Raw genomic sequence first — 17,859 nt, 5'->3', positions numbered from 1 at the left:
TTTACCAGCTATGTGTGGTGCTAGTCGTGGAGTGGCGAGTCAGTTGCAGTAGCCCTCCAGGTGATAAATGCTGCATGGCTTATGGCAGCACTGCTCCACGATGCCTCTCTTCACCTTGGGCTCTTCACGGCCAGACCGAGCACTCCGCAGCCGCTGCGCCTGATTGGCCCTTTTAGGCAGGAACCCTTTTGAAGAGGAGAAAGTTTCCTTAGCCCTGTGCTAAGTCCTGCTGCTGCTGCTGCTGCTTAGGCAGGAGACTAAATGGCTAGGTAATCTGATCTCCCCAATCCGTTTAGTCTTGTTAATCTATACTTCGAGAGGAGATATGACGGAGCTCCAACAGTGGTTTATCATAGTTTACACATATCAAAGTTAACTTCAAACCATCAAGATAACGTTTGAGCATCCAAATAACGTAATGAGCCATTTTGGGATTGCACAAGGTTTGTGGTTATTGGATTTGTCACATCATAGATGTTGAAAGCGACATGAAACCAAAAGCCTGGCCACACCACTGAATTCAAAAGAGGCCTGAGATGGGTTTTGCACGCTAATGATGGTTCGGACAAACGGATGGAATCCAAATTGGCTTTCTCATTAGACTGAGTCTGAACTTTAGACATGGTGGGCAGTGAATGCAGAGACACAAAGCCACCCTGGCGTGTTGGGGCCAATGTCACACTGTTCCTTTCTGAACTCCCACCATTAAGGGGACAATTAAAACTTATTTTACACAAGTTAAACAGAATAAGTCCAAACCGTTAGGCCGGTTACAACGCGACGCGTGCAGTGTGTAACCGGCCTTGCGTGGCCTTACCGAGCAGGTGCTCCAGGTCTCGCTTGTAGGGTCGGTTTGGCCTGTAGAAAAAGCCCCGCTCTCCACATACAAAGTAGAGGGCGTCCACCAGGCTGGAGCCACACAGGTGCTGGTTGGGGGCCGAGGACACCCCTGGAGAGTAGAGCACCAGCAGTAACAGCATGGACACCATGCATAGTACCCTGGCCATAGGAGGGAGACCCTTTGGACAGAGCACATAAAGAAAAGTTTACACCGAACACGGTACAAATCTGCTCTAATTTTTATTCTGCTAAGTTTCAAAAACAATCGGTAGAACTGAATCCACCCATCAGTAGTTAATACCTTGAGATGTGGGGGAAAGCCAAAAGGATGAAATGATGTTCAAATTTGATAAGACCTTTTCTTGATGACACTTGGGCATCACAAAACCACTTTCTTTTAATAACTTTAGATATAGATGTTTTACGATGTTCCTTTTGAAATTCTACCAGATAGCTTCAGGCTTTGATAGTATAATAACTCAAACACTGAAGGCACGCAGCAATCCCCCAACTCAAAATAAGAGCTTTGAAGTAAGCAGAAAAGTGAACAATTAATTATTTAATTATATTTCATTGGAAATCAAAGACCAAAGAAAAAGGTCTGCTGAGAAGTCATTGGATATTTGACTCAAATCTCTAAAGCTGACATTAGAGTGAGCCTAAGTGGGCAAAGTCAAAGATTAAGAAATGTGATGAGTGCAAATATATATATATATATATATATTTTTTTTTTTTTATCTTAATGACCTAAGTTGACTTCAGTCAGTTATTTACTGGGGTGAGCTGGTAATTATATGTAAATTCCTGAAATAATTGGATAGGTTTAGTGCTGGTTTAAAGTTAAAATCAGCCCCAAGACTCTACCAGGGTGGACTGTACGTTATCTTTTTGGTGTTGGAAATGTTATTGTTCATATTTACAAACTGCAATTTAGGTTATGTTTAATGTTATTTCTACACAGCTCCTATTGAAGTAAAATGATTGATTTGATTATAATTCCCAGGGTTTATCAAAGCACCATCTATTACAAGCTAGACAGAATGCCTATGTCCCAACACCATCGCCGTGGATACTGTCAGTGTATCCACAAGGGCACTCCACACCTTGCTCTCTCAGGTTTAGCAGCTATAATGTGAGAGTGATCTGGCCAAGATTACAGAATTGTCATTAGTCAAATCCCATTTGTGATGGCTACTTACAAGAGTTGGAAGTTCAGCTCCTGTTTCAAGGTGAAAAACATATTTAGCAGTCATTTGGAAGCTATATAGACCTTTTGTGGACATTTTATAGTGTACTGCAGACTATTGGATTGAAAATGAATCATTTTAACAGTGTCTTTAACAATGCAGCTGTGCCAGGCATTACTACATTGGCAGAGCGCTCTTTCTGGCCCGCCACTCCTCTATCCCACTTGGCTCTATCCCAAGCTCGTGCGACTCTTTACTCTCATCCCTGGTTATTATACACATCAATTTTAAAAGTTGGAATCTTAAGGGAATACAGAGAAACTTGCTTACCTGTGTTTGAGGCTTCAGTGCAGCAGAGCAGTTGGTTGTTACAAAAGAAAAGGCTAGGCCTATAGGACTATAAATGTACAGAGAAAATCTCCACCTGGCTAGATATAACTTTCCCCTTTATAACTCTGCACCTTTGTCAGCCTCAGCGGGAAATGCTCGGTCCTCTCATTAACACTGACCCGTAAGCATGTTGATCCTGCTCTTGAGTGGCACTAAGTCATTTAACTGAGCAGGAACCAACATCAGAGGTGGGATAAAATTAAGGGATGGCAGTCACAATTTAATCCCTGCTGTGTGCTGTCCTGACTGGCACCTCTCACACGCTCTCACACAAGACAAATGCGTCATGTTCTGATCACATACTGTAGATTAGAGCACTTGCAGGCATTTTTAGTGACCACTAGTGGTGGGTTTAGGGAGAAGTCTGTCTATCGATCCGTCTTACAATTTTTTTTTTTTTTTTTTAAACAAACAACTCTGACTATAAGTTAGAAACACCATGAAGAAGAATGAAGGTATGAGGGAGAGATTGTCACGATGCAAAGTGATTAAATAATTTATCAGCGTTTTGACATGACAGTCTTCAGGGTATTGATGCACAAATCAGCTCAACAGACATTAAATGGGGGATAGGAAATTATTGCTCATGGGGATGAGTGTCCTCACTTAGAGTACATTTACATATTGTAGGAGTAGTGAGTGGCTACCTGATTCATATGCAATTCATCACATTAGCTATTGTTTGTAATACAGTCTCTCCTCTGCAGATTGAGTTTATAACCACACCTCTGTACATAACTGTACCAATAAAAAAAATATTAAAAAAGCAGTTAATTAATTAAAACCGCCAAACATTAGAAATGGACAATTCATCTGCTGAAAGCCAATGTATCCAAAAAGTCTGCATATGGGGCGCCATGGTAGCTCACCTGGTTGAGCGTGTGCCCCATGTAATAAAGGCTCAGTCCTTACTGCAGCGGCCGTGGGTTAGATTCCAGCCTGTGGCCCTTTGCTGCATGTCAGTCCCCCACTCTATACCCTTTCCTTTTCCTTAAAGTAGTTGGAGACAAAATAAAGCTCTTATTTTGTAGAGCTATTTAATACTAAGTTAAACTGTCACACTGAATAGTCAATTTAAAATATCTACAAACTAGAATTTGGCCCCCAGGGCTCAGCTCTCCAGTTTGTATCTGCAGGAAATGGCGGTGCATGTTTATACGTATCAGCCCAATTGTCCTAAAAGCAGGAACCATTTTTATAAGGAAGTGTCTTTTAGGTCATCATTGACTTTAAAGGTATTCACCAGCTGCATGCTCACCTTGAAAAACGATCCAGTGCTCATACATTTTAATAAGTGAGACAGATTTCTGTAATTATCTGAAGAACAGAAGATTGATAAAGCTATCACTTGTAATTGCCCTACCATCAACTCCTGAAGCTCTTGGATCATGTTAAGTTATTTAAGTGTATTCTACATGTGAATGCAGATCTATATTTGCACGCTGCTATGTTTGTCCTGTCTTTTCAATCCATTTTTCATTGGAAGCTGTCTACTAACATGCATGCATTACAAATACTTTTACAGAACTGCTAGCAGGTATAGGCTATACATGCCTTTTTGAAAATTCCTGCTGTTTCATACAGTGTGGTAATAATTATTAATTAATTACATTTATACAGCACTTTTTTATCATAGATACTCAAAGTGCTTGTGGTGTGTACTTACACTTTGAAAGGGAAAGATTAAATACACTAGCACTTCAAATTGTAACCAAATCTAAACATTACCAATGTTAAACTAAATGCAATTGTGTGTGTGTGTGTGTGTGTGTGTGTGTGTGTGTGTGTGTGTGTGTGTGTGTGTGTGTGTGTGTGTGTGTGTGTGTGTGTGTGTGTGTGTGTGAGACGGCTGGTGGGACTCCATCACAAGATGGTCTCTAGTTGTGGTTGTTTCAAGTCCAAAGGAGCTCCACACTTCTGTTCCCCTAATGGAGGATAAAGGGAGTCAAGCTTCATGATTTATGGACATTACAACATAATTAATGCTGCAGATTTGTTGTCTGATGTAAGCTGGTAAGGTCATGTATTGGTAGCAGACACCTTAGAAATATAATAATATACAGTAAAACAAGGGCTTTATCCTGATGTAATAAAGTTGTCTGTAAATGCATTTTTGCAGTAAACCTATATTTATATTCTAATGGAATTGGCAATTCAATTTTGATTACTCCTGACTGTAGATTCAAGTCTTCTCTCTCTCAATATATCCTGTATGCGGTAATTTGATGCAGGAACAAGCCAGAATATCAGAGCCAAAAGTCTTTCATGTGGGAATTTTACCCAGCACTGTCAAGAGACATGACAGACCGATGTTAAACTTGGGAAATGTAGTGTATAGTAACAATCATGTAATTTTTTTTTTTATATATATATCAAGCTGGAATGATCACATACTATAAGACTAATGTATAAGACAAAGAAGATCACATCCATGTGTGTTAAAGCGGCTTTTGGGCACTGCAAAAATAATGTGATGCTAATTTCCCTAGCTCAAATGACACGTTTTAGTTAACAAAGAGGAGGAGTGAGGACAGGTCTTTCAAATGAAAGGATGGTCTTTGGAGGAATGACAAAAGAGAGAGGAAGAAAGCCATCCAGCACCTTGGCACTGTGATTTGAGAAAGTGTTAAATGTAGAACCAGGAAAGGTCCAACTTTGTCATGCTTTGAAACTTGTTCCTCTGGGGAACAGAGTACAATGGCAAGAGCTGCAAACATCCTTCTCTCCCCAGTCGCATGGCTGCTTCAAACACACACATCAAATAGCAGAGGACTGGCAGACGCCCTAGACATGCAGAGACAGACAGAAGTCGGGTGGAAAGCCGGCTGGGTCCCTCAGGTGGGAGTTGCATAACTCTTCTTCTCTTTTACTGTGTTTGAGGAGATAAAAGGGAGTGAGGAGTTCAGCCCAGTGAGATGTTAATCTGCTCTGATATCGAGCCTTTTTACTCCCATAATTATCCCTGACTATCTGAGGATGGAAACTGAAGAGACTTAGAACATCAAAAAAAAAAAAAAATTGTTGACTTACACAGCAGACAACAGAAACAGCTTGGATCATTGAAATGAAATGATGAAAAGAGAAATACATCAAAGATTCATCTGTGTCAAAAAGAATACAGAACTTTTTTTCAAAAAGTGTCAAAAAAAGTTAAGAACTTTTTTTTTTATTGAATCTTTTGCAAGGGCAAACAGTTTGGATTCTGGCAGGTCAAGCAGCCCTGTCATATGCAAACATTGACTCATGCATGTGTGTGCATAAACACACAAAAGACAGACTGGACACGGCCGCCTGTTTCAGACACTGCCCTCCATGTGTGTCATGGCCTCCTGGCTCAGATCCATGGCAGAACGCCACAGAGTTTCAGAAATCATTTGTGTGTGTGTGTGTGCGCGTGCGTGCGCGCGTGCGTGCGTGCGTGCGTGCGTGCGCGACTGTTAGTGAGAGGGAGTGGGCTGCCCTGATGTCTGCACTCTCCTGTCCTGCCAGTGACAGTCGCTAATCCAGTACTAACCTCTGTCATGACCTACTTTGATATGCCACCTCTGTCTGGCCCTTACAGAACACACACAGTAATAATGAATAAAATGAAAGCAATCTCCTTATAATTCAACTTAAAAAAACTGTACTTCATTCATAACACACATACACACATTCAAGCAGATTAGAATTAAAAGTTGACAGGCAGGGTTGGGAACAGAGCTTGGTAAGAGCATGGTTTGACAGCTGAGAAAATGACTACATGTTATAAATGTGACAAGTCCCCAAGAGAGAGGTGAGGCAGGACAGAATGATGGCCAGCTTGATTTTCAGGCCAGAAAATGGATTTCTATTTAAACCCTCGAGTGACCAGCCTTTTCAAGTTGAGCTCAGCGTGAGACAAGAGAATTTAATTCAGAACAGCCATTTTTCTAGTTTGCGTGAGGTGTCGTTTAGTTTGATGGATTGATATGAGAGTGCCTCCCCTCCCCCTGAAGGGATTTTTTTTCTTCACACCACATCTGAAGGGAAAATAATGTTGTGTCTCTTTGTATCGCAACCCTCCCAGCTGGGAATTAGAACCCTCCAATGCACCAATGAGAAGCAGTATCAGTTTACGTTTCTCATTGGAAGAGGGTGTTGATTCACTTTAGTTTGGGATTGACGTGATACAGACTTTGTGTTGTTGATGTCAGCATTCAAAATCACTTTTACGATAGCATCCATTTTAGACATAGAGATAGAGCTACGATCGGGCTCAAAGAATCAGGCCTGACCCTACATCAACCTGCATAGTTTCTGTCCAAGCCCCACCCGAGCCTGAACCACGGCAGCAGTTTTCAGTCCCCCTCCCATCATTTCATTTCATTTATTAGCTGAAGCTGAAGCAACAGCTATTCTTCCTGGGGTCCACATTAAAAATACTAATTTCCACATATTTTTTTATTCATGTGTGTAAGTTGAATAGATCACACACAGCGGTACAAAGCACATACATTATTCCTGACATTAAATAGACTATAAGGTCTACCTAAAAATAAAAACCTGGGACATTTTCCAAACCTGTCCCAATTCAACCCCTGGGGAATATTGAAAATTTGGAGCGCGGATAGAACGCGGCAGGTCGGGTCGGACCCAAGTGGGTTCGGGCAGAGAATCAAAGTTCTACTACCATGCTGCACTTAGGCATAGTGGTGCTTTGAGCTAAATGCTAACATCAGCATGCTAACTTGCTGACAACACTAACTTGCTGATGTTTAGCAGGTATAATGTTTGCTATGTTCACCAACTTAGTTTAGTGTGTTAGCATGCTAACATTAGCTTATTAGCACTAAGCGCAACGTACAGCTGAGGCTGATGAGAATGTCTACATTTTGCAGGTATTTAGAAGTAAACCAAAGTATTTGACAAAGAGAGATTTTGACCCGATGACCAAAGTGATAAAAATCCATGCTGAGGGGAACATGAATGAATCAAATAGTTGTTGAAATATTTCAGTCTGGACCAAAGTGGTGGAGCAACTGACCGGCCATCTGCCATGCTGCTAACACGGCTAAAATAGCAGTATCTTTATATGGTAGAATATTGCTGGTTATTTTGGTGTCAGTGTGTATATATAATATATTGATAATAAGAAATATTTTTTTTTTTTTATAGTTTTATTTTTCTCACGAATCACCTTAGTTGCAGTATAGGATAGATGGAGTTAAATCATGAGGATTATAGCAAAGCTGTGCACAGCCACAGATAAGGCATGGCTATATGTGTCTATGTGCGTGTCTGTGCATGTTTGCACAAATCGATACAGCTGGTATCACCCCCCTGAGTCTCTCTCTCCCTTGCTCTTAGAGATAAAGTAGAGAAAGCAGACCTACAGCCAGACATACGAGTGGGATTAACAACAAGCGCTTATTTGGGAGAAAGAAAAGAGGCCCAACCTAAAGATAGAGGGATTTCAACACTTGTCATTATTTTGTTGAGAATGTGTACAGCAGGTACTGTCAGGTAAAAGGTCAGAATCAATCAATCCAATGTTCTCTGCCAACCTGCCTCAAATTGCATATTGACTCGGTGTAACGGTCTTCAAACTGGTGGATTAGATGCATGTTGACAACTTTAATGCTATAGTGGATCTTTTCTGGAGAGGTATCTATATGCTGTTATTGGGTATCTCAGGGAGTTTGTGTTGATGTAAGTTACTGAGCCTGAGCTGTTCATCTCACTCCTTCCTGCGCTATCTCCACCTCTAAAACTTTCTCTCATGCATTGTGCGGCTGCAAATATGAGTGAGGCGCTGGTGGTTGTGGAGGACAATGCCAAACATGTCCATGTTTGTGTGTATGTGCATGTATACCTGAAAACACTTTTGACTTATCTTGATCTGAACTGTCTGCTATCTTGCATGAGCTGTCAGCTCAATATATATAAGTGGTGGGTAGTGTGCAAAGAGGAGCTGTACGTTGCCTTGTTGGCGTCCACTGAGTTCGCATATAGCATGTTGAACAGGAGACACTACAGCTTTGATATACTGATGAGAACCTTTTATGTTGTGTGCGTGTATCGGTGTGTGTGTCTGCACATGTGTTTTACGCTTTTGCTCGAGAGGAGGAAGGAGATGCTTCAGATGTGTTGTCCTTTCATTCCAGAGTCCTCCTTTGAGGTAAGAGGATTCCATGGAAACCTAACATTTCATTGTGGCTTGCCGCAGATAAAGATTGAATTATCTGTGTTCTCCTTAAATCCCCATTCAATTTTTTTTTTAACAGGGATGAAAGATTGTCTCTGTGGCGCCTGATGAGCTATGTACCCCGCTGTCTGGTAATATCTGAAATTAATTCCTCCAACCGTCCCAGTTGTGCCTAAACAATTCAAGGGCAGTCTAAGATCCACAAATTGAGAATTTACTGAAAGTCCTTTGTATCACAGCCAGTGATAGCGTTTTTGTTAAGCATAATTCCATTTATCATTACTGTGTCCTAGCACAAACTGGTTTGTATTGCCCAGACAACAAACTATATGTGACGCTCAATCACAAGGGTTGTTACACATTAATGGAAGTAGATTTTTGCCCAGCATTAGAGAAAAAAGAAAGGGGAAGATAATTCTTTGAAGTGAAAGTAGAGGACTTCCCTTTGAGTTTCCACAAAGACGGATTTCAAGGAACAGAAGGCAGGGTGGGAATGAAGAAAGGTGAAAACAGAGGACTCTTAAGGTTTCTTGATCCTTGCACATGAATACTTCATTCCTTCCAGGTGGGGCTTGCTCCATAATTCATCAGTATCTGGACCAGAGGTTCTCACCCACTCAATGTATTACACACACTCACACTCACACTCACACTCACACACACACACACACCCTGTACACTGTGTGATTGGCCCTTGACCTGGCCACGTACATGGCTGTCTCGGGATGTGAGTCCTTCTGAATGCAGATTCTGCATTATGGCCTTTATTTAATCTGCAAATATAACAAAATGTAGACATAGCTAATAGACCTTGGCAGATAGGCTTTTGGTTGAGGTTAAAAGGGCTTCCTTTCCAGCTCTATATCATATTTGATGGGCCTCTGGTGTTTAGGCCAATAGTTCTTGCTGGGTTTGTTAAAGTAAAACTTTTCGACAAAACTAAAATAAAAGTGAAATTGATACAGTTTCGCCTTTTGTATCCTTTAAAAAAAATGGTACTACACAAACAAAATTACATTTTAGATAAACCCTTTATCAGTTTATGTATTTATTTTGCTCACTTGGGGGGAGCGCAACAAGCTGTAAACACAACATTGAAATGCAAGCACAGATTTGTATAAGGAACGTGTCTTATTTACCCATCCAGAAGACAGGAGCACCATTAGCATTGGTTTGAAGCTGTCTGTGTCCTGCTGATGGATGTTAGTCCAATATTCAGCTCGGTTTCAGCGACCTCCTGAAAAAAACGTTGTGACTCTTGAGCTGCTAACTGCTCCGCTGTGTCTGTCTGCTGTTTGGTGCTGGCCAGTCAGCGTACAGCGGGTTTATCCGAGTTTGTTATCTGACTACAACTGAAAAGCTGCCTGCTTCAGTTGAAAAAGTCCCTAAGGAGAGCAGCGAGAGTGACCCAAAACAGTTAACATGTGGGCAACACTTTTCACACCAATTTTGGATAAAAATAATGTTGATTAGAGCAGCTTTAAGTTTTTAGTTATGCTAGTTTCATCATGGTGGTGTTTGCGGTGGTTTGTTGCACATTTACCATGTTTGGACTTGTGTGTCTAAGAGTTATTCCTGTGACTGTTACTAGTTGGCTCTTTCTTGCAGCACAAGAGGAAGCTCACACAAACATCAACTTTATTTTGGCAAAACTACAAATGAACATAAACTTCTAGGAAAACATGGAAATCAGTAATATCAGTAGTGCCATGAGTGTATCATGAGGTGTGTGTAAAAGTCAAAATATAGCCTAATGGATAAGGAAAGAGCTGGAAAGTTCCCAGGTTGGTGCATGGTGACGAAAGACAAGCATGGTCTGAAGCCATCTTCAATCAGCAAAGGGACAACCACAGGGTCGTCAAATGACCCTTTTAGATACTAATAAAGTGTCTTCAAACCAGAGAAAATGACATAGGAAGTGACTTTTGTAGTTTCTCACACAATCAACCAACACCATAAAGTGCTGCACTTTGGGTGCTTCTGCAAATTTCAACACTTGCAACAGCTAAAGGATTCAACACATTCTGCTGCACTCTATGTAGAAAAGAGGAAACATCCATCTTAGGCAAGCAAATATCCCAAAAGTGAGAGGGACAGAACTCACTCAAAGATGAGGGTAAACCTTAGCTCAGGAGCCTTCACATTAACATCTGGCTAAAGGACAGGAAGGGATTGAAATATAAAGTTAAAGATTCCAGCTTTAAGCTTTAAAACAAGGCAAAAAAAGAGCTTTAATAAAGCAAACAGCAGCTGTGATTTAGTGTGGCCAACCTGACTTGTCACAGAGGCAATCATTCTAATAGAACCACTCTGATTTATCCCTGAGACTCTCCACAATGGAGACCGTAATGGGCTTTATTCATATTTTTATTTTATGAAACACGATGAAAGGGGTCATGGTGGCCATTAAGTGGATTAATGGTATGTGTTGGGTAAAGAAGATGCTATAAAGTCTTAAAAGTTAATGCTGTCATCTGCGGACTGCTGTCCTGATGGAGTGGGAGGGGCCCCGCACAGCTAATAGACATAATTCAGCCAGGTAATGTTGGATCACTGGGAGACAAGATGGATATCACTTGGCAATGTTATGGGGCGTGTCGTGGTGTGCTGGCACATTTACGCAGGTTATTTATGCTCCATAATGAAGAGCATAATGAAAATTGGACACAACTATAAATATGAGCAGGGAAAGCGTAATGTGGAGGGATAATCATCGATGCAATTAAGGTGTCGTACACATGCAGTGTGAGCTTGGCCTCCGCTGACTTTCTCCTCTTCCTTTCACCAAAGCTGTATTTTATCCTGAAACATCACATTTAATCAGCCGGTGGATGTCAGCGTAAATCCCCTGGTTTTGCACAAGGAGGCTGGCATTTTAAATATGTTAATGCAAAAGCAATAAAGCCTTTGGTTATTCTATCTCTGAGGTTATTGACAACTACTGTTACATTGTTAGTCTGGTATTTCTCTGTCTTAATTGGAGTGCGGATGGGTCTCGGTGGACGCTGTTTCTCGCTGTGTGTATACTGTATGTGGGAGCATGAAAGTAAAGGAACATTGACTGCTCATTTTGGTGCTCTGTCAGAACTGTCAGGCTATGAGAGAGAGAGAGAGAGAGGTGGGAGGGAGGGAGAGAAAGTCAGGTCAGGAGATCTTGAAGGGAGAGAGATAGAGACAGATGAGAAGGGGAGTCTGGGACCAGATGCTGATAAACTGCCATCACTGAGCGCTCTGTCAGCTCCGGCTCTCATCTGTCACTGTCATCCTGCTGCATTTCACCCTTTTGTCCTCCTCCTCCTCTTTCTCTCCTTTCACCTCCTCTGCATCATCATTTTCCCCCACCTGCTTCCTGCGTTTGTGTCCATTTTCTTTTTCATATTACTTACACACATCTATACGTTAATATCATTCGTCTCTTCACATGCAGTCACACAGCTTCTTTCCTCCTCTTTATTTACCTTTTGCTTCTCCTTCTGTTTTATTATTATTATTTTTTAAATACATTGAATGTTTCACCGTAAGCATGTCCAGCTCATTATTTTTGACAGACTCAGACATGGATGGATGCTTTTCACTGACTATTTGGAATCGGTTGCTAGGTGCCAACCAACGGTTGATTTGTGTTTGTATGAGAAAGAAGTCAAATGTGGTTTTGGAGGATGCAGTTTCTTTTGAAATATGTTACAAGTTACATGTGGCCATGTCAGGGAGAGAGAACTACATAAACTTTCAATACAAAGTCTGTATTGACAATAAGCTTTGAGATGATGAGTTATGACTTAGGTTGTATATTCTGATACATGCAGAGCTGTGAGGATTAGGTCGATTTAGCATATCCAGGTGGGGATGTCCTGCACATATAGTTCTTTTACTACTACCCCCCGACCCCTAACCCCTGGCATTAGTAGATTAATAGCGTCAGGCTGGGTGTTCCTGTGTGTATGAAGTATCATTTTAAAGCAAGCCTGAGGTGAATGCTTGAGCATAAAGCAGCCATATCCCTACATCGTTCTTTGAAGCAACAATCTGATATTATGTGACAAAGATGATAGAGAACAGAAGACTCTATTTCTTCTTGAGCTTGAATGTATAATGTAGTGTGTAATGGATGCAGTGCAGATATTAAATATCAAAGATTTGACATAACACCTGACAAATCTTGTATCAGTGTGTTTTCCTTCCTTTTCTTATAAGACCACAAAAGCACAAAAGTCCAAGATTGTGAACTTGTAACTGAGTCAATTTTGCTCACATACTGGAGCCATGTATCCTTCAGTGTAAAAGTAAAAAATGGGACAGAGAATGCTGTGTCCTTGCTTGGCAGTAGGGGTTGGGCAGAAATCCCTCAGGTTAATCTGTCTAATAGTAACTATTCTGGCTGTCACAACCAGGCTGGGACAGTCACTCGCAGGCTCACATGACTTTGTTTTGTCCCTGTCTGAGAAAGCCCAACTGATTGGGACTGTGTTATGTGTGTTTGCGTGTCTTTATGTGTCTTTATATGTATGTGTGTGTGTGTGTGTGTGTGTGTGAGAGCCACATAGACATTGATTTCTGTTTGGTGGAACAGATCACATTGTCCCCTCATGCTTGTACCCACTTTTCCATGGCGTGTGTATATGTGTGTTCTAAATGTGTCCATCTCTGTGTGTGAGGATTTTGTGTGTGTGTGAGGATTTTGTGTGTGTGTGTGTGTGTGTGTGTGTGTGCACGCACGCACGCACACACACAACATGGCATCCTGATTCCTGGGCCAAACTGTCATTTTGCGCTTGTCACATTCTGTTAAGTGTAGCTCACACTCCTTCTCCTTCCTTAATTCCCCACATTCCCCTGTCGCCTCTAACGTCAATCCAGACGCTCATAAACAGCATTTCTCAAAATGGCATCTGATTCATTACACCCCACCACACAGAGAGAAAGGAGAATACAACCACCTACACACGCACACACGCACGCACGCACGCATGCACACACACACACACACACACACACACAGCAGTTTCTGATATAGTGCCAAAACTCAAGTTTAATTTCTCTCACAAGCGACCCATCTTTCTAACGCTTTGCTGCTGTCTACCAGGCCCTCAACAAATGTGGTAGACACTCATATTCTGGGATAGGAGGAAAAAAATCTCCAGGTTGTTTGCATTTCTTTAAACCAATTACAATCATCTTGTTTAAACCAATTACAATCATCTTGGGCGGTGCTAAATTCCAGACACAGCAACAAAATAGTCTCGGGAAGGAACTTGTTTTGGTGGAACATTTACACCCTGCAAAATAAAAACACCACATACAATATTAAATGAAGTTAACTGTTCACACATTTAGAACTATTAAATTAGCTGGATACATGGGTAAATGTAATTTGCTCTTACACTGTAAACCCAGATGTAGTTGTAATTATGCAGTGCACAGATCATGATGTTACACAGAGAGAACTAAGGATGTTAAGTTTCTGTATGGGAGGGGTGGGGTCGTTTGAACTGTTGAACTGCAAAAGCGCATGAGAAGAAAAAATATATGTTCTGAACGGTTTCTGTCCTAGTTAAAGTGTGTTTTAATAATGTTCTGTTAATGTTTTGGGTGTTCATTTAGTTTTAGTTTTGTAAGGTTGATTTAGGTTCATGTTTATCTACATTTATTGTTGCACCATGACCAAGACCTGGGTGGGGACTGATGGGGTCTGGGCAGTGGCTTAAAGCTTGGAGGTTTAACTAGAATCTCTGTCTCTGGAGTGAAACTCTCCATACAGCACAAGACATTAGAATATGTCAGTGTTTCATCTGTATAATTTAGTGTTCTGTTTCATTGGAACAAATGTATTCATTAGTTCTTAAAATTGTTTTGACATGAAAGAAAAAAACACTATTTATGTGAACAAATTATTTAGTAGTAGCCTAATGTTTTATATTTGTTTATGTTTCTTTGCATGTTTATAGCTATATTGCGTAGTTTCGGTCTACCCCAATACATCCAGTTGCTAGTAGCCAAGGGGGACACGACATGATGGACTCTTCAGAAGAGGTAATTCTCTTTCTGCGAGAAAGTTGCCGGACACCCCAATCTTGTGAACATAGCCATACTGAGAACTCCAGAGAGAGTTGTGTGGAGCTGACAGTCTTAATTAGCTTTGTAGCAACTCATTTGGTTATGGCTTGAATGTAACGTACGTTCATTAATATCAAAAAGTTACGCACTACAGCTTTAACTTAGATGCTTATTTTAGACAACATGACTCAAGAAAAAAAGAGTTTATGTTTACTAATGATTTTTTAGTAATGACTACTAATGTGAACTTGATTTGTCTACTGCATCAACTTACCGCTCTGTGTTAATACAACTTGAGCTGCTAAGTTTCACCTTGTGTAAAAACTTAAATAGTTTAAGGTTTTCCTTACGGAAACGGGTTTCCACGCAAATTTCTAGTAAAGTCAACTCATTTGGGATAACAGTGTAACAGTGTATGTAATCCCTGCTAATCAGTCCTGAAATGTCCCAGTTAGATAGTAAATGCCGTAAATATAGTCTTTGTAAGTCTTTACAATAATTCAGCAAAACGAAGTTAGCTTGCTAGCTCGGAGGTTGTTCTTGTTGTTCTTGGGGCAAAGCTGCTCAGGCTTATCTTAGCAATGTACTTGCGTTGATCCAGACTACAGTAAATGTGACACTTGTACTTGAGACTCAGTGAGCAACACATAATAAAGTAATCAGAAACAATGGTTACATATTGAAACTCTTGTTCTATTATCACAAGTGGAGACATGTATGGGGGATCTACATCTTTTGTTACCATATACCTTTACGCTGAAAATCTGTGAAGATGCTCGGTAAAACAATTGAGTTTCCAATCTAACCAAAGAGGGTTGTCAGTCATTGTAAAATGGCAGAAGCTACCCTAAACTGTCTTCAGTGACAAGTGGTAACTGAAAACTCCCGCACACTGTTTTCTTCGCAACTTTTGACCTGCTTGTCCCCCTCCGAAGCCCCTTAGACTTAGACTTCTCTTTATTGATCCTTTTGGGATGACTCCCACAAGGAAATTAGATTTCCAGCAGCAGATTTCAGCATCTTACAAAAAAATACAGTATAAGAATAACAATAACAATAAACTTTTAGCTAAATATAGGAAGTAAACAAAAAGTAAATAAACAGTAAAAAAAACAATAAACTACAGATAAATAAAGATATATATATATATATATATATATATATATATATATATATATATATATTTAGAGTGTCCAGGTACGTATGTGAGTAGATTATTACTTCATTGTAAAATGAATGAGTGAGTGGCTACCACTCCTTCCCTTCCTTCCTGTTCTGTTCTGTCCTCTTTACCCTATTTCCTCCTCCCCTCGAGTGAGGAGTTGTAGAGTATGATGGCATGAGGGACAAAGGAGTTCTTGGGTCTGTTGGTCCTACACTTGGGAAGGAGCAGCCTTCCACTGACACCTGTCTCACGTTGTAGATGTGCAAAGTATTTTTCTGTAAATCTATGATTGTAACATACTTTAATCATATATATGTTTTACAAGTTAGACTGTCTAACTTGCACATTGTACTATGTCATACAGGTTGTGTGCATGTTGGGATCTCTAGGTGTAGGAGGCAAAGCCCAAGAGATGCATCCTCTGTTGCACGTTCACATTACAACATAGCATGAAGATGAGTGATGGAGCCATACACTGTATATTAACGGACAGAGCGTGTGTCACGTCACCCATTGGTTTGTGGAGATCTGCTATCCATTGTCCAGTTTGCCGTTACGGGCGCAGCCATCCTGGTTGGGGATGTGACGATTTTAGATGAGAGGGAGGAGTGAGGGAGGAGCCCGTACACTCTACGTTATGTTACACACTTTCACTGTCAATCACATCACAGCCACGCCCTAAAAAACCCCCTGCTTTATCGCTGCTTTTAAAATCAACGAGACCATAATTCAAGAAATGAACATCGTTCTGTGTTGCAGAAAACTTAAAACTAGCGATTGAGACGATAAACTCATTATGAAAATGTTTACTGAGGTAATAAATCAAGTGAGAAGTGGGTCACTTTCTCATAGACTTCTACAGAAACCAGACTCCTTTTGCAACTGCACGTGTCGCCCCCTGCAGGAATTCAAATAGAATGCAGGTTTAAGGTGTCTCCGCATTTGCAGCACTTGGCTGAACCAGATGCGTTGTCCATTAATATTAACAGTCTATGGATGGAGCCAATGTCTAAATGATTTCTTCATTTATGGTCAGCATCATTTTTTTTAAGTATAGCCTTTAAATGCATTTACATTCTTTAATTACCTCTTTACACACACATCATCCTATCCATCATGATTAAGTAAGAATGAAGCATTGAAGCATCAATCTATGTACCTCTCTCCACTGATAAAGCATAACTGAACAAATAATCAATAAAAATGAATGATGATTAACAACGTGCAATTGATTAATGACCATTTGTGTAGGATTTAAAAAAGACCTTGCTGACTACGTGTAGTAGCTTAGAAAAAAGAAAAGTGGGAACTTCAATTCGGGCAGAGGTCTTTTGTCTGTTCCAGAGGCCCGGCTGAGAGCTAACATGGACAGAGTGTTTTCAGTCAGGGCCCCAAGGCGCCCAAGGATATCAGGTCAGTTGAGTAAGTGGTCTCCTTTAAGTCCCTTCTTAAAACTTACTTTTGTCGAAGAGCTTTTCCTGATTTTATTTGACCTTGAACCACCTTTGAACTGTATTTTATTTCTTTTAAAAATGTTTTTCCTATTCATACACTGTACAGGTTTTTATACACCAAATGGTTTTTTTTTCTTCTTTTTTTTTTAAAAGACCTGATGATTTTGTGACTTGTCTGTTTTACTTTGCTGTGTTGTGAAGCACTTTGTAATGTGGATTTTGAAATGTGCTCTATAAATAAAGATGATTATTCATATTATTATAACAGTAATTCATACTGTATAGCGGGATGCAACTATATGCTAAGCCACTTTCCAGACCTGAAGGAAAAAGCAGAGGGAGACCATAAAGACACTGAGAGTATTTGGGGTCAGAGGAGCTTCAGCTCACTGCTGGGCAAATATATGTGAGCAAGACAAGACATTTATAAACCACTTACTCACCAGTGCCCTGAGCCAGAGGAAAATGAAGAGGGTGGACTGACCACGGGAGATCTGGCTACACTCATTTTTGAGGGTTTCTGTTTTACCCACAGGGAAGTGGGACAATGATTACTGTGAAGCACTTTCGTTACTTAGAAGAATCTGCCAGTTCTAAGGTAGT

The 17,859-nt window shown here is 40.6% G+C and overlaps 1 protein-coding gene across 1 annotated transcript in view; it reads right to left on the bottom strand.

Moving 5' to 3' along the window:
* Positions 1-39: 39 nt before the first annotated feature.
* The window catches only part of insb (preproinsulin b), a 40,452-nt gene continuing 22,632 nt past the window's right edge, over positions 40-17,859 (bottom strand). The window contains exons 2-3 of the mRNA XM_028588839.1: positions 818-1,019; positions 40-185 (exon numbers count right to left, since the gene is read on the bottom strand). Of these exons, the coding sequence (XP_028444640.1) occupies positions 40-185; positions 818-1,019 (348 nt within the window). The remainder of the gene's footprint in view (positions 186-817; positions 1,020-17,859) is intronic.

This window comes from Perca flavescens, chromosome 10 (genome assembly GCF_004354835.1).
Source record: "Perca flavescens isolate YP-PL-M2 chromosome 10, PFLA_1.0, whole genome shotgun sequence".
Taxonomy (NCBI): domain Eukaryota; kingdom Metazoa; phylum Chordata; class Actinopteri; order Perciformes; family Percidae; genus Perca; species Perca flavescens.
The sequence above is the reverse complement of the archived record's forward strand: the minus strand, read 5'-3'. Positions and strand labels throughout refer to the sequence as shown.